Raw genomic sequence first — 15,970 nt, forward strand, 5'->3', positions numbered from 1 at the left:
GGGGCCCGACCCAGAGCCCCCTGCTCCTCCTCCTCCTCAGTTCCTCATTGTCCACTCTCCCCATCCACACCCACCTAGGCTGGAGAGGCAGCGGGTAGAACTGGGGAGTAGACCCAAGGGGCTTCCTGCAGCAGCGGTGTTGTCTGAGGGCAGCCAGGGCCGCTGGCCCACTCCCTCGGGCATCTGGGGGAGGGTGGGGCCAAGGCTCAGGGGTGGGAGCAGGGAGCTGAGCAGCCCTGCCTATGCCCACAGTGAAGTGAAGCTCTCAGTTGTCACCTACTTGACCAACTCCATAGTGGACGAGATCCTGCAGGAGCTGTACCACTCCCACAAGAGCCTGGTAAGGCCCCTGAGCCCCAACCAGGCCCCTGGCATGCCCTCCACCTCACATCACCCCATCTCCCTCCACCACCCCTCCCCATCAAGGTCCTGGGAGGAAGGCAGCTTCTTTGGGATCCTGTTCATACCTGTCCTTCCCCAGGCCCGACACCTGGCCCAGCTAAGGACGCTATCAGATCCACCAGGGGGGCCAGGCCAAGGACAAGATCTGTCTTCCCGGGGCCGAGGCCAGAACCATGACCATGAGGAGACCACAGATGATGAACTTGGGACCAACATCGTGAGCACCCTCCTGCCCACTCCGATCCTTAACCTAGGTCCTGTCCCTGAACCTGCAAAACCCCATCCCATTCCAATTCCCCGGACTCCCACTCTCTGCTCCTAACTGGGTCTCATCCCCTCACCCTGATCCCACCCAGCCTCTTCCCTCCTCCCAGTGCCTTGACCACCTGAGGACAGGGAGGCAAGATGGACTCTAAAGAGAAGGCTTTATGAGGAATGGGAGGCTCCAGGTGAGGCTCCTGGGACTTGCCACCTGGCCCCACCATTCATCTCCATCCCTGTAGGACACCATGGCCATCAAAAAACAGAAACGCTGCCGCAAGATCCGGCCGGTGTCTGCCTTCATCAGTGAGTCTTCCAGTCTCTATGCTAATGCCCCCATTTCCCTTTCTCTTTTCTCCCTCTTGGCAGCCTGCTTTCTCCTTGCCCCTCCTGCTAATCCCTCTAACACTGCTGTCCCCACAGGTGGGAGCCCTCAGGACATGGAAAGCCAGCTGGGGAGCCTGGGGATCCCCCCTGGCTGGTTCTCAGGACTTGGAAGCAGTCAGCCCACAGCTAGTGGCTCCTGGGAAGGTCTATCCGAGCTGCCCACTCATGGCTATAAACTAAGGCATCAAACACAAGGGAGGCCCCGGCCCCCCAGGACCACCCCTCCAGGACCTGGTCGGCCCAGCGTGAGTCCCTAAGGCCTCACAAGAGGACTGACTTCACTTAGCAATGCCAGAGCCAGGGTTTCTAGCTTTGGGATACCAATACCAAAGGTACTAACCTTAGGGGATCGGGCAGGAGCCCAGACAGGCCATGGAACTGGAGAAGGATTATCCAGATTGGATGGAGCTAGACCTTGTCACAGACTGGAAATCTCTGCCTGGTAGACAGTTGGCAGTTCTCATTTTGGTGAGAAAGTCAAGAGCTGCCAAGCTTAGGAAATGCCCAGGTGGCTTGAAGTCTAAGTTTCCATGGGTCAAGAAGAGGCAAGTCCAAGTTCAAAGGGGAAGGCCCTGAGTGCATGGGGGGTGGGGGGTGGAGGGGATTGTTCCTCCCCTAGATGATATATCCCACAGGACTTTCCTTCCAGCAGGTGCCAGTACCTGGGACTCGTCAGGAGAATGGGATGGCCACCCGTCTGGATGAGGGGCTAGAGGACTTCTTCAGCCGAAGGGTCATGGACGAGAGCTCCAGGTGTGACGCCCAGGGACATCCCCAAATTCAGCAGGCCCTAAGGCCCTGGAAGGGCTCCTGTGTCCACCCAGCTCCCCTGGAGGCCCCTCCAATGGCAGTGCCCCAAAGCCTCTGGGACCTTCCCCCACATTCTCATCCTTCCCCACCCAGCCTGTAGCTCCCATGTTCTCTGAATCTCTTCAGGACAGCTAGAAGGAATGGAGCCAGAGTGAACCACCCCAGTGGAATGGGGTGGGGGAACAACAGGCCCTGGGATGGGATGATAGTTAGACCTGGAGGGTATGTTCTGTCACTGTCCTGCACAGACTCCCCAGAAGGAACTGGATCACTTGGAGAGGCTGAAAGGAGATGGGCGAGGGCTGCTTGGGAGGAAAGAGGCTGCTGGAGGGTTATGACAGGGAAGGTGAGGACACCATTCCCTGAGAGTAAGTAGAAAGGGTTACACAGTGGCAGGAAAGACTAGATAAGAGAGGAGGGAGAGGAGGTTCCTGAATCAGGACTGGCCTATCACCAGCACCACCCTGGGCCCTGAACACCCTCAGCATCTGACATTGGCATCTCCCCACGTCCCCACGGCTTTGTCACTAACTCACCCCGACCTTGCCCAGCTACCCCCGGACTCTGAGGACCCTGCGGCCAGGCCTCTTGGAGCCGCCACTGCCTCCGCTCCAGAAGAAGAGGCGCCGAGGCCTGTTTCACTTTCGCCGGCCTCGGAGCTTCAAGGGGGACAGGGGGCCAGGGTCCCCCACTACCGGCCTCCTCCTCCCTCCACCCCCGCCCCCACCCCCGACTCAGGAGAGTCCCCCCAGCCCAGATCCCCCCAGCCTCGGCAATAACTCCTCCCCCTGCTGGAGCCCAGAGGAGGAGAGCGGCCTCCTCCCTGCATTTGGCGGGGGCCGGGGGCCTTCCTTCCACAGGAAGACGGTAAGTGAGGCCGGGGGTGCTGAGTCTTCCTGGTTTTGCTGTCCCACACATAGCCCATCCGCCCACCCCACCCCAGGCCATTGATGGGAGAATGCTAGGACTTGGGGTTCAGGGGAACTTCGTCATCCCAAATCCCTGCTTCTTGAGAGTTCCTTGGGCTAAGCCTGCCCACCCAGAGCAGAGCATGCTGGGAGTCCAGCATGCACATGAGGGCAGCGGAAAGACTCCTCAGAGGGTCTGGGTAGGGCTTCCCCCAGGGAAGGGGGAAGGGCTTGGGTGGGGGGCACTCCCCATCCCTTGCTGCCTGTGGAGCCCCTTCTTCATCAGGACCTGCTTCCAAACCTGAAACTTTGTTCCAGGGCACCGAGGGGGCGGAGCCTGGGGAGGGGGGCCAGGCCCCTGGGGCAGCACAGCAGCCAAGGGTCCACGGCATTGCCCTTCCTGGATTGGGAAGAGCCAAGGGTTGGAGCTTCGACGGGAAACGAGAGGTGAGGGGAGTCACGGCAGTGAACTGAGGGTCCTGTGAGTCCCTGCCCACCACGCTTTCCTTCCCGCGGCCCTGCAGCGGGTCGATCAGGGGAGAGAGTTATGCTCTGGCATTAGATGATGTGAGCTGCAGTTCTGTCCCCACACTTGCCAGACAAGTCACTTAACCTTCTGGAGCTTCTGCTTCCTTGTAAAGTGGGTGTCCTAAAAACACTTACCTCTAGAGCTGTTTCCTAAACTCAGGTGACTCGATTACCACCTTTATGACTGCTTTTGAACTTCTCCACATACCACGGCATCATTTACATAGTATTTTTATTTAAGTCAACTCACCTTTTTAAACTTAGACTGGACTGAAGCATCTTCAAAACCACAGGCTGGCTGTGCTAGTCATGTCTTTGCTACCCCATATAAAATAAACACATAACTATTAAATAACAGTATGTTCATTCGGGTAAACCATTTCTCATGCCCCTAGGGGTGGTATGGGTGCCACTCTTTTGGGAAAAAGTGTCCAAGTGTCTAGGGACTAATGATATGAGATGCTAGAGCAGAAGCCCCTTGCTAACTGCGGTCCCCACACAGAGGGGACTTTTTTTATGACCTGACTCAGCTGTCCTTTCAGGGCACAGGCCCAGACCTGGAGGGCAGTGTCCAGGCTTGGCAGAAACGGCGCTCTTCAGATGATGCAGGTGAGAATGGTTGCCTCTCACTTTCTTCCTTTGACTCCGCTGTCCAGACCTCTCCTAACATGCTTTTTCCCCTTTCCCCTTTCCCCCTACCTCCACTCCAGGCCCTGGAGCCTGGAAGCCCCCACCACCACCCCAAAGCACCAAGCCAAGCTTCAGTGCCATGCGCCGAGCAGAGGCCACGTGGCACATAGGTATGGAGAGCCTCTTCTCAGGCAGCAGCTCTGAAGGCCCGGGGTGTGTCCAAAGAGACGGAAGCCATGACCCTGCACTGGGGAATTTACAACCCAGGTGGGGCTGTAAGAAGTCAACACAGTGAAACTGCTTCAGGATATTTACAAAGCTGCACCCAAAAGAAACAACTTAATCCAAAGAGAGGTCCCGCAGAACAAAAGTGGCTTTGCCAGGCTTAGCAGACAGGAGCAATGCTTTGTGAATGCTTCTGGGGAATTCTCTAGGTCAGGGGCCATCAGCAGAATGGTGCCTCTATAAAGAAGGCCTCTCTCTGCACCCCAGCTGGGGAAAGGGTGGGCAGTACTAGCCATGCCAGGCCCACCTCAAACATTCCAGTCTCCTCCAAGAAGAGTTCACCATCCTCCATTCACTCTGAAAATGCCACCCAGAAGAGGCAAGAACCTCGCCTTGGTGGCCAGAAACCCCAGGTGTTAGTCCTCAGCCACCACCCGCGGTATTGACCTCAAACAAGTCATTTACCTTCCGGAATAACGGATGACAGGGATCAGAGTAAGACGCGTCCTCTCTGCTGGGTTCAGAGCACCTTTCACTTAGGGAGCTGCTAAAGGAAAGCTGGTCAGCTTGGCATCAGCCTCAGTTTCCACAGGCCTGGAATGTGATCTTCCACCAAGACTGACAGGGACAAATTTCCCCAGAGAGGTAGACACTCCCTTCCCTCCTCCACCCCCACCACACAGCTAGGGCATAAGGACTGGGTGAGAGCAGGGCTGGCCCGGGGCTTGGCAATGCCTGTGCTTCTGCCCCATCCTACAAGGCCTACCCAGCGCTGCAGGCATCTTCTCTGATTATCCCATCTCACACATTGACTAGTTAAGACACCTGAAGCGGGGCTCCATCCTTCACTGAGGAGATCACAGTAGTCAGGTCTCCCAGTGCACACACCTCCGGCCGGCGCCTTCCACATCTTCCTCCCCCGCACCTCACAGATACACATGCAGACAACCCCTTCCACGTGGCACATTCTCAGGCTCAGGTTGTGTAAAGCCACAGAGGCGGGGTGGTGGGGGTGGGGTGAGGGCGCCAGGCACCTCTCCTCCAGATTCACCATCTAAATCAGACTGGCAGAGGGTCCCAGGAATGCCAGGCTGCAGCCATACCCTTCAACCCAGCAGGCCCAGGCAGGCCCTGGCTCTGTCCCTGCTCTCCAAGAGGGTCAGCCTGACCCAGGCCCCCTCCAGAGGTGACAGGCTCAGGAGGATACTGGGGACCAAGGGCTAAGGAAACAGTGGGAGCAGAAGGGGACAGCCAAGGCAGAGACAGGAGCAAATGGGTGTGGAGGGGGAGAGCCCTGGCCTCCACAGCTTCAGGGGCCAGGGAGGGTTATGCAAGAATGCCCTTTCCTGCAGTTTCTCCTCTCTTCCCATTCCCCAGCTGAGGAGAGCGCGCCCAACCACAGCTGCCAGAGCCCCAGCCCAGCCTGCCAAGACGGGGAGGAAGAGAAAGATGGGGCCATATTCCCGGAGAGGACAGTTTCTGCTAGGAATGCCAAGGTGAGGGCCAGCAGGGCTGTGGGGAAGACACTGTGACAAGGCCAAAGAGCTAACTAACTGACCCAGCATCTTCCTTCTTCTGCCAGCTGCAGGACCCCCCTTTAGCCCCACGGCCCCCCAGGCCAGTGGCTGTGCCCAGGGGCCGTCGCCCTCCCCAGGAACCAGGGGGCCAGGAGGAGACTGAGGCTGGGGGTGCAGCCCCAGGAGTGAACAAACCCCGCCTGAGGCTGGGCTCACAACAGGACCAAGAGGAGCCTGAGGTCCAAGGTCTGCCATCTGGCAGGAGTGGGGCACGGGGCACATCTGGGGCCTTGCTGCACACATTGGGCACAGGATGAGTGACAGACAGCCAGGAGTCACAGCCTGGATGAGTACCCAGCCTGTGAGCCCCACTCATTTGCCAGGCCTACCTTGATTGTCATTTCAGGGCCCCCGGATCCGGGCCGCCGGACCGCCCCCCTGAAGCCCAAGAGGACACGGCGGGCACAGTCCTGTGACAAGCTGGAGCCTGATAGAAGACGGCCCCCTGACCCCACAGGTGCCACAGGGGTGGGCAAGAGGGTGATCCCCCTTCCCACTCATTCAGCTGACAGAGCAGCCCCCAGCGGGGCGGCTGACTCTCCCTGCCCAGAAAACAGGGCTCCCTGGATCTATCCCCAGCAGGAACCAGTGAGCCAGGAACAGACTGACAGCCGCTGCGGCACCCTCCCCAGCCCTCCTCTCGACATGTGCCTCACAAGGACTCGGACCCCCTCCCCTCCAGGCCCCTCTGCCAGCCCTTGTCCCACAGGATGGCAGGATGAGGCACGGGGGACAGGAGGCGGGGGACAGGAAGGGAGGGAGCAACCTGGAGAGACGGAGGCTCTCAATGCCTTGCTCCCTCTGCAGAGCTTAGGAGTGGGGGCTGTCTCCTCTCCTGGGAGGGTGGATCTGTCCCTCTATCCCCAGGGGCTCTCTCTCCACTTGTATAGAATAAAAAACCAAAATCACTGCCTGCCTGAGTCTTTGCTGTCTTCCCTGTTCACTGCTCCCACTCCCCAGCTGCTGCTCCCCTTCCCTGAAACCCCCACAGTGGGGAAAAGTGGGGAACACCCCCCAGGGATGGGGCTGGGGCTCTGAGGGGAGAAGCAGGAAAAACCAGAGAGCTGCTGGACAGGAGGGGTCTGAGAAGAGCCGGGTGGGTGTTGCATGCAGGATGTGAGCTGAGCTCAGCTGGAGAAGGGGCCAAAATGGCAGAAACCAACACAAGTGTGTGTCTGGCTTTAGGGGGTGCTGTGGGATTGGGAAGATCCCAGTATACCAGAAGGAGATTGGGGACCACTGTGTGTGTGTGTGGGTGTGTGTGTGTGTGTTACGCACAGGCAGGCTCACTAATGGTGGAATTAAATGGTGGTGTGTCATCCTGGGGGCACCATCAATAGTCAGAAATCTCAACAGTAGGGTAGCCTGCAGGTGAGCAGAAGTGCCTATGGCGGGAGATCAATGACTCAAATTAATGGTTTCCCATTGATAAATACTAACAAATCCTAGCTCGGCATTCAGGTCTCCGCCCAAGAGCCTCTTCCTCTGTGAAGCCCTTCCTGATGCTTCCCTAGACTCATCCAAATTGAGTCCTTCCTCTTTGTGGCCCACCAAATCCTGAATAGGTCCATACTTTACCACTGTCATACCTCACCTGTGTATTGGCTGATCATCTCTGTGAGGCTTTTGTTCTATATACATGCACCTGCCCCAGGGGCAGGAGCAGTGTCTTAATCACCTGTGTAGCCCCAGCCCCTGGCACAGTGCCTGGCACCCAGGAGATGCTCAATAAATGGCTGCTACCTTAATACACGAGCAGCTTCGGGGATGGAGGGTGAAGATGTCTTGGTGACCCCCCCCCCCTTGCGTACTCACCGTGTACCCAAATGCCTTCACATGTGATGTGCAGCTCCCTGGGCAACTTCTTACTTCTCCTAGTCTCACTAGGGAATGACTAACGTCTTGTTTCCTCCAGATCTGTGTGTGGCACAGCCCCTCCCACAAGGATGTCACCATATGGGTTGAATCTGGGGTGGAGGGGTCAGTCGTGGGCACCCGGAAAGTACCTCGGAAACCAGTTCTTCAGCACATCTTCGCACTGGGAAGCCCCTGTCCTTCAGGATGTGGCACTGTGTGCCGTTAAGCCATCGTGTCCATTTCCTTGGATCTCTCTGTTAAAAGGTGATTAGGAAACTTTGAAGTCTCAAAGCTATGAGGATCAGTGAGGTACATGATGGTTTTTAAGGAGCACGTGAAGATCTCCATTCTGTTGTATTCGGGTTGGTTCTAGTGAGTGAGTGAATGTATGTGTGTGTGACAAGTATAGCCCAGTGTTCTTTTACACGTGACTGCAACTGTCCTTAACAAATGCGGTATGGAGAGTGTTGTGAGACTGGGTGTGTTTCCCTGTGTGTATCCGTAGGGCTGTAACTGTCATGGTGTCACAGTGAGTTTATGCGCTGGCACCTGCACGTGTCAAGATATGTGTGAGCCTGTGAGCCGTGGGTGCATGTGTCTCCATCATTTCCCGGCATGAAAGTATGTGTGCGCACGCACCACCGCAATGTGTGCATCTCAGTGATGCTGGGTGTGGGTGTGGCATGAAGGGGAAGATGTGTGTCACTGTGTCTGCAGGGGTCCAGCCTCTGAGCCATCCCTAGCCTGCCCTCCTCCCCCGGCTCTGTGGCTCCCTCCTAAGCAGTGGCCCTGCCCCTCCCCTCTTCTCCCTCCTAACTGGTCTATGAAGGGGGAGCTGGTGCTGCGGCCCCCCCACCCCTCCCCATCCAGGCCCCATAAATAGCAGCAGAGTCGGAGCCGGAGCCAGAGCCAGCGCCAGCGGCTGGAGCAGCAAAGGAGTCAGGGCCAGGGGCAGAGAGCCGGAGAGAGGAGCCCCCGACTAGAGCCCAGGTGAGCACCCCTTCCTCCCTAGCCCAGCCCCAGCCCAGCCCAGCCTGGCCCAGTCTCCATAACAACATCTCCCCCAGCCTCCAGAGAGGTCACCAGTCCTGCCCGATACCCTCACAATCACATGCCCCTACCCAGTTCAGGGGACCTGTGAGAGCTGGGAGACTTGTGGTCGGAAGGCAGAATCCCCCCAACCCAGACCCTCCCTCACTCATCCAGAAAGGCACATGATGCGGGGAGGGGGTACCCAGCCAGGGAAGGGTCCGGGTTCTGAGGGAGGTACGGGAACTGTCATACCCTCCTGGAGACGGACACCCAACTAGGGGACAGACACAGGAGTGGGGGCATTCAGACACACACACTCCGGGGAAGCACAACACAGGATCAGACAGCCTCACCCTGAGATGTGGGCAGACACAGATAGATGAACGGACCAGCCATGAGCTTGGGCCAGAGGACCCCTGCCTGCTGCTGCCCGAGGCTTGTTACCACTGCTTGGGGGAGGGTGGCGTGCGTGCATCCCACGGGCAGCATGGAGGGGGCTGCAGCTCCCCAAAAATCCTGTCGCTAAGAGACAGTGCCAGTGTTGCCAAGAAGTGTGAGAACAGGGGAGGTGGGGAGGGAAACCAGAGTTGTCATAGTGGGAGCCACTGCCAGGAACCGGGAACAGATTTCATCAGCGACCAGGCTCTGCTTCTAACTCTGCAAGCCCACCACCTCCCCTTTTCTATCAGCCAACCAGAAGGTGAGTCAGAGGAGGTAGACGGGGACAGCCCTGCAGGGCACCTTCCCACCTGCCTCCTCTGCCCACCACAGTCTCCATTCCTGACCTCTTCAGACTTCCAGGGGCCCCTCCACCCCCTTCCCCACCCCCTTGCCCCAGTTCAGCTCCCTTGAGCCAAGGCTGAGTGCAGCGCTGGCTCAAACATCAGCCGGGAAATAGCAGAAGATGCTGAGATAGCAGAAAATGTGGATCAATCGATGGTCTGGGAGCCAAGGCTGCCAGGAACCCCCCCAGCCATACAGCCCTCTCCAGCCCCATCCACACATACTAGGCCATCAGGGATGACAGGAGCACTGAGCTGTGCAGGAGTGGGAGGCTCATGTCCTCCACTCTCCCTGGCTCAGAGCTCCAGGGTCAGAGCGAAGCCAGTCCACGGGATGCCAGGGCCTCAGGAAGCAGGGCAAGGGCTTGGGGCCCAGAGACAGACCCTCTCTCCTGACAGGTAGTCCCCTTCCAGTGTCCAGGCCATCTGCTCTGTCCCCACAGTGACATGTCGGACCCTGAGATGGCATGGGTGCCCGAGCCCCCAGCCATGACGCTGGGGGCCTCGAGAGTGGAGCTGCGAGTGTCCTGCCACGGCCTCCTAGACCGAGACACGCTCACCAAGCCCCACCCCTGCGTGCTGCTCAAGCTCCAGTCCGATGAGCAGTGGGTGGAGGTGAGAGCGGCTGGGCTCTCCTTCACTAACCCCTGGGCCTGGGAGGGAGTAGGCTGGGTGGGGACAGTGAAAGCCTCATGGGGGACCATGAGGACTCCCAGCAGCCTCTTCAAAGCTGTGTGGGTAACCCTGGAGATGGGTGTGCTATCATTACCGACACAAACCATTTCAACAGCTTCTGAAGCCCACGGAGTCCCATTGGATCCTGAGATTGCCCCCAAAGGCCGTGGCACAGCTCTCAATTGTGGGAGCCCCAGAGGACAGATGGTCGGGAGGGGGCTGGCAGCACCCTGAGCTTGGGGTTCAGCCCAGGGAGGGAAGAGCTAGTCACTGGGTGTGCAGGAGCCTGAGGAAAGCTGGCAAGAGCAGAGTGGTCCAAGGCAGAGCCAAGCAGCCCAGCAACCTGCTCCCCTCCTGCCGCAGGTGGAGCGCACAGAGGTGTTGCGCTCCTGCTCCAGCCCTGTCTTCTCCCGGGTGCTGGCCCTCGAGTATTTCTTTGAGGAGAAGCAGCCTCTGCAGTTCCACGTGTTTGATGCAGAGGATGGAGCCACCAGCCCCCGCAACGACACCTTCCTCGGCTCGACAGAGTGCACCTTGGGCCAGGTCTACACTCCCACCCCGCCCCCATCCCCATGCCTCTGGAAGCCAAAAGGAGACAGAGCAAGAACTCTGGAGCTAGTTAGGTCGGGGCTTCGACCCTATCTCTGCCATTCACTGGCTGTGCAGCCTTGGGCTAGATATTTAGACTCTGAGTCTGTTTCCTCGTCTGAACGGTGGGGGTCACAGTGCCTACTTCTTAAGGTTGCTGTGGAAATTAAGGCCAATTCTAGCCCAAGTATAGCCCCTGTGAACACTTATTACCTTGTCCTTTGTACCAAAGCAGGTGGGGGCATCACAGCTGGGTCTCCCTCTACCTCCATCCCCAGATTGTGTCACAAACCAAGGTCACTAAGCCGCTGCTGCTGAAGAATGGGAAGAATGCGGGCAAGTCCACCATCACGGTAGGCAAGGTCACCTGTCCTCACCCTTGGGCAGGGCATTCAATATCCCTGCATGGACATCCGTGGTGACAACATGCCCAGGGCTGGCCCCCACCTAAGGGAAAGGGCCTTGTGGGGGTGGGGTGGGGAGAGTCCTGCCACTTGTGTCCCCTTGCAGATCGTGGCCGAAGAGATATCTGGCACCAATGACTATGTGCAACTCACCTTCAGAGCCCACAAGCTGGATAACAAGGTTGGAACCCCAGAAATCAGGCTCCCACCTCCCCTGTGAGGGTGCCTAGCCCCCGACTTGGGACAAATGCCAGATCCCAACCCTGCTCCCTTCTCAGTGTTAGCCGCCTCCCCTGCAGACCTCACGAGGCTCATGGGTCCTTTCTCCTGTGTCCTCAGGATCTGTTCAGCAAGTCTGACCCTTTCATGGAGATCTATAAGACCAACGAGGACCAGAGCGACCAGCTGGTCTGGAGAACGGAGGTTGGTGCCTGGAACTATGGGGAAGGAGGGAGGAAGGGCAGAGGAAGGGAACCCAGATTGGAGGTGACCAGCTTTCTGGTGCCTCTCCAAGGTGGTGAAGAACAATCTGAACCCCAGCTGGGAGCCGTTCCGTCTGTCCCTGCACTCCCTGTGCAGCTGCGATGTCAACCGGCCTCTCAAGGTGAAGCCCCACAAGTGAGGGCAGCCTGTTAGAGCATCCCACGTCTGTCTGAGACCGTCCCCCTGCATGTGGCAAGCCCCTCCCTCTCCCCCATGTGATCCCCCTTCCCACCATAGGGTAAAGAACCAGTCACAGCTCCAGTTTCCTACACGTGTGCCCTCTGTCAGAAGCCAAAGTCCCTGCCAGACTGAGCCAAAGAATGAAGTTCAGTAGGTGGCCTCTTTGGGCAGGTCGAGGACATCTGTTTGGGCCTAGCGACCGACCGTCAGGCCCCTACCTCCCTGAGTCCCCTCTCCTGCCCCCAGGAACCACTTCAAAGCCTCCCTGACTCTGACCACCCCCCCTTGCCTTCAGTTCCTGGTGTATGACTATGACTCCAGCGGGAAACACGACTTCATCGGCGAGTTCACCAGCACCTTCCAGGAGATGCAGGAAGGGACAGCAAACCCCGGGCAGGAGGTGTCACAAAGACCCCACACCCAACCCCTATCCCCAGCATCCCACCCAGATCTCTGGGAGAATCCCAAGGGTAATGCTGAGGAGTCCTTCACCTGTAATGGGACGGAGATAGGGTGGGAACCCCCTAGACTCAGCCTAAAGACTGAGCCATGGGGGTCTTGCTCTGGGAGGCTCTGCTGCTGGAAGGGGGAGGAGGGGTCCTGGGATGTGACCCTGGGCTTGTGGGGTGTGTGGGGTCTAGATGCAGTGGGACTGTATCAATCCCAAGTACCGGGACAAGAAGAAGAATTACAAGAGCTCGGGGACCGTAGTGCTGGCACAGTGCACGGTAAATCCCACTGTTGGCCTCAAGCCCCGCCCCACCCCGACCCACATGGCAACCTCAGATTCAACCCTGCCCTCATTTTACAGATCAGTTTCTCTGCTTCTGGGAACTGAGCACCCTTTCCCTATCCACCACCAGCTTTAACCTCAAAATCTCTGATCCCTCCATTTCCCCTCCATTCTACCTGCCAGAAGCCCCACCCGGCTCCCTCCTCAAGGCACCATCCCTCCATCTTACCTCTCACCTCCCACCAGGTGGAGAAGGTGCACACCTTCCTGGATTACATCATGGGTGGCTGCCAGATCAGCTTCACGGTAAAGGCCCAGGGGATGGGGACGTGGCCAAAAGGGAGGGGTTGGCCCATGGTGAACAGAAGGAGCCCGGAATCCCCACTGCCCCTACTTGGACTTCCTGTGAGCCTTAGCTTTTTTTTTTTTTCCCCTGCATTTAATTATGTATTGTAATTGTGTTACTTTACCTTTTTGCATCAGAGACAGATATACAAGGAATATTCAGTTATCACAGATCGCACACTAGATAGTAATTCTTCAGGCCTTTTACATAACCACCAAAGAACAGATATTGGATTTTGCAATATAGCATAGAAGTGAACAATCAATCCAGCCTTAGCCAGTATCTTCAATTTACTTTTGCTGCTGTACAAATAATTGGCCATTACTGGGGCTTGCAAGTTAATAACAGGACAAAAAAAATATACATTGCGCTGACACAAAAAGTCAGGTAATCAAACTTGTTAATCTGGTCAGATTGCTCCCCTCACCTGACCTTGTGATGAGGCAACCTGTGGGCTTGCTCAGATCACCTTGGTTCTCCCTACAGATCCTAGCTCTGGCCTTGCCTCTCTGTTGGCTCTCACAGATGCAACATAATCCTTTCCCCATCCCCACCAGGTGGCCATCGACTTCACCGCCTCCAATGGGGACCCGAGAAGCAGTCAGTCCCTGCACTGCCTCAGCTCCCGCCAGCCCAACCACTACCTGCAGGCCCTGCATGCAGTGGGAGGCATCTGCCAGGACTATGACAGGTAGGAGGAAGTGAGGGTGGGGCACAGGCAGGGAGGCCTTGCCCAGTGAACCCCCACACACTTTTCTTCTCCTTAGTGACAAGCGGTTCCCAGCGTTCGGCTTTGGGGCTCGAATCCCCCCCAACTTCGAGGTAGGCTGGGTGCCAGGGGAAGAGAGGAGGTGGTGGGAGAGTCAGACCAGAAGAAAAGACATCCCCTGGCTGGCCTCCTCTTACCCTCACAGGTGTCCCATGACTTTGCTATCAACTTTGACCCGGAAAATCCTGAATGTGAAGGTAAGGGAGGAGATCCCCACCAGCCCCGCCTCCCTCCAATGCAGCTTGCAGCCCACCCCTGTGCACCCCATGCAGGAGCACAGACTCCATTCCATAGGCCCAGCTCCCTGCCCCTTCACCCATTCAACGCCTGCCTTCGTTTGGGAAGACTTCCAGCTCCTGACCCAGCATCTGCCCACCCAAATCCCCCAGCACCTGGACTGTCCAACTCTCCTACTTAGTGAAGAACCTGGTAGCAAGGCAGTCCTGGTACAGGGAAGCCCCTCCTTGCTTTAAGGGGTGTCAGGAAGGGCTCCCTGCTCATCTCTGCCTTCCTCACCTCTTTGTCCATAGAGATCTCAGGGGTCATCACCTCCTACCGCCGTTGCCTGCCCCAGATCCAGCTCTATGGTCCCACCAATGTGGCCCCCATCATCAACCGCGTGGCAGGGCCAGCCCAGAGGGAGCAGAGCACTGGCCAAGCCACGGTGAGGATCCAGACATGAAGCAGAGACAGCCTGGGTGTCCTTGGGTGGGGCCAGGGCCAGGGTCCGGGCTGGGGGCGGGTACCAAGGACCCAGAGCTGACCCTCGCTCCCCCTCTGCCTACTCTCAGAAATACTCGGTGCTGCTGGTGCTCACAGATGGCGTGGTGAGCGACATGGCTGAGACCCGCGCTGCCATCGTGCGGGCCTCCCGCCTGCCCATGTCCATCATCATTGTGGGCGTGGGCAATGCCGACTTCTCTGACATGCGGCTGCTGGACGGCGACGACGGCCCTTTGCGCTGTCCCCAAGGCGTGCCCGCGGCCCGCGACATCGTCCAGTTCGTGCCCTTCCGGGACTTCAAGGATGTGAGTGCCCAGGGCCCCCTTCAGGCCGAAGGACGCCTCAGCTCCTCCTGCCCCCCAAATCTGACCTGTCTTTCCCACCCAATTGGTGCACCGCGTAGGACTCTGGAGCCCAGCTGGCACTCGAAGCCCTGCCCCTCACCTGACCCCCTCCAGCTCCTCCACTCTCCCGCGCCTAACCGTGTCCCCACCCTCAACCCAGGCGGCACCCTCTGCGCTAGCTAAATGCGTCCTGGCCGAGGTGCCACGGCAGGTGGTGGAGTACTACGCCAGCCAGGGCATCAGCCCTGGGGCTCCCAGGCCCTGCACACCCGCCACGACCCCCAGCCCTAGCCTGTGACTGCCACCCACTGGGCCAACACTCCCTCGGCCTCTGGGTGAGTCCTGGGACACTAGGGGATGCAAGGGGGGACTTGGTAGAGTCCGTCTCGGCTGGATGTAGTGTAGATGAGGGTGCTTACGACTCTCCCGCACTCTCGCAGGTGCCTGCTCTGACCCTTGTGATTCAAGTGACCAGTGCCTCTCCCTCTTGGACCAGCTGTGCCCCCTGAGTGAGTGGTGAGCCCTGCCCCATCTCTCCAGGCCCCTCAGCCTCTCGGCCTTGTCACCCCTCAGTGACTTTCTTCAGTGATCCTGACTTTCTGACCATTAATAAAGGGAACCACTCCTAGCACCTCAGCCTCTATCCATCATGCCTCAGATGCCCACTGGGTGGTCCATAGCACCCCACACACACCATTAAGATATGAGGACCAGCACGTTTCCAATTCTGGGCCAGAGCTCCCCAGGCTGCCTGATGTCTCTGCAGTTTCACCGCAACCGTGTGCCAATGAGATCTAAGGAGTCCCTACCCTCACCTCCCAACCCCAGGAGGCCCAGGCTCCCTGGGGGTTAATTACCAGAGATGGAGGGGTAATAAGTGGCTGTCAAGGGGCCAAGTTGATGCCCTCTTAAGCTGTCTCCAAAGGGGCTGAACTCCAGCCCCCACACAGCTGTGGGGCAGGCTGAGAAGGGGCGGGGAGGGCGGAACTGAAGGGGGACAACACGTCTGCTAGTGAATTATGAATACAGAAGGGGTATCTAAGGCCTGTGCAGCCTGGTTTTCCTGGTGTGTATGTGTGTATGCGTGTGTGTGTGTGCACGCGTGCGTGCATGCGTATTCATGCACTACATATCTCTGACTCTCTAGGATTGTGGCCTTAGTGGTTCAGGAAGACCAGCTGTGTACTCTTAAGAGCATTAACAAGAGCAAATATTACCGTTTAGCATGTGTGAAGCTTTGTGCTTAGTGCTTTAAACATATCCACTCTTAGTAGGTAATTACCATTATTTTCCCCATTTTTTTAACAAAGCAAATGAGGCTTCACT

The 15,970-nt window shown here is 57.8% G+C and overlaps 2 protein-coding genes across 11 annotated transcripts in view; both read left to right on the top strand.

Moving 5' to 3' along the window:
* The window catches only part of CARMIL3 (capping protein regulator and myosin 1 linker 3), a 16,811-nt gene extending 10,170 nt beyond the window's left edge, over nt 1-6,641 (top strand). Inside the window, exons 28-40 of one of the 8 annotated variants that reach the window (XM_032481740.1) lie at nt 253-340; nt 482-619; nt 906-969; nt 1,087-1,295; nt 1,703-1,803; nt 2,412-2,727; nt 3,087-3,215; nt 3,839-3,905; nt 4,007-4,096; nt 5,529-5,647; nt 5,734-5,914; nt 6,075-6,185; nt 6,311-6,641. In XM_032481740.1, the coding sequence (XP_032337631.1) occupies nt 253-340; nt 482-619; nt 906-969; nt 1,087-1,295; nt 1,703-1,803; nt 2,412-2,727; nt 3,087-3,215; nt 3,839-3,905; nt 4,007-4,096; nt 5,529-5,647; nt 5,734-5,914; nt 6,075-6,185; nt 6,311-6,336 (1,639 nt within the window). In that variant the 3' untranslated portion in view covers nt 6,337-6,641. Of the gene's footprint in view, nt 1-252; nt 341-481; nt 620-905; nt 970-1,086; nt 1,296-1,699; nt 1,804-2,411; nt 2,728-3,086; nt 3,216-3,838; nt 3,906-4,006; nt 4,194-5,503; nt 5,648-5,733; nt 5,915-6,074; nt 6,186-6,307 lie in introns of those variants that run through there. The other 7 variants (XM_032481737.1, XM_032481739.1, XM_032481741.1 and 4 more) reach the window with 7 other exon arrangements.
* Nucleotides 6,642-8,503: 1,862 nt separating this feature from the next.
* Nucleotides 8,504-15,766, top strand: CPNE6 (copine 6). 3 transcript variants are annotated; one of them, XM_032481744.1, is made up of 18 exons: nt 8,507-8,575; nt 9,843-10,014; nt 10,438-10,617; nt 10,941-11,015; nt 11,173-11,247; nt 11,406-11,489; nt 11,581-11,670; nt 12,025-12,129; nt 12,371-12,457; nt 12,709-12,768; nt 13,366-13,499; nt 13,576-13,630; nt 13,723-13,774; nt 13,923-14,006; nt 14,108-14,241; nt 14,369-14,605; nt 14,805-14,979; nt 15,085-15,766. In XM_032481744.1, the coding sequence occupies exons 2-17, from the start codon at nt 9,847-9,849 to the stop codon at nt 14,940-14,942; spliced, it is 1,758 nt and encodes a 585-aa protein (XP_032337635.1). In that variant the 5' UTR covers nt 8,507-8,575; nt 9,843-9,846; the 3' UTR covers nt 14,943-14,979; nt 15,085-15,766. The 3 variants fall into 3 exon arrangements, with proteins under 3 accessions (XP_006172864.2, XP_032337635.1, XP_032337637.1); XM_006172802.3 differs by lacking the exon at nt 13,923-14,006 and having other exon boundaries at nt 8,504-8,575; nt 15,085-15,280; XM_032481746.1 differs by lacking the exons at nt 14,369-14,605; nt 14,805-14,979; nt 15,085-15,766 and having other exon boundaries at nt 13,723-14,006; nt 14,108-14,230.
* The last annotated feature ends 204 nt before the right edge of the window (nt 15,767-15,970 follow it).

Source organism: Camelus ferus, chromosome 6 (genome assembly GCF_009834535.1).
Source record: "Camelus ferus isolate YT-003-E chromosome 6, BCGSAC_Cfer_1.0, whole genome shotgun sequence".
Classification (NCBI taxonomy): Eukaryota; Metazoa; Chordata; class Mammalia; order Artiodactyla; family Camelidae; genus Camelus; species Camelus ferus.

Coding starts and splice junctions, on each gene's coding strand:
- CPNE6 (XM_032481744.1), top strand. CDS start 9,847: ATGTCGGACCCTGAGATGGCATGGGTGCCCGAGCCCCCAGCCATGACG. Junction 11,016..11,172: donor CGGGCAAGTCCACCATCACG/GTAGGCAAGGTC, acceptor GTCCCCTTGCAG/ATCGTGGCCGAAGAGATATC. Junction 13,775..13,922: donor GGAAAATCCTGAATGTGAAG/GTAAGGGAGGAG, acceptor TCGTTTGGGAAG/ACTTCCAGCTCCTGACCCAG.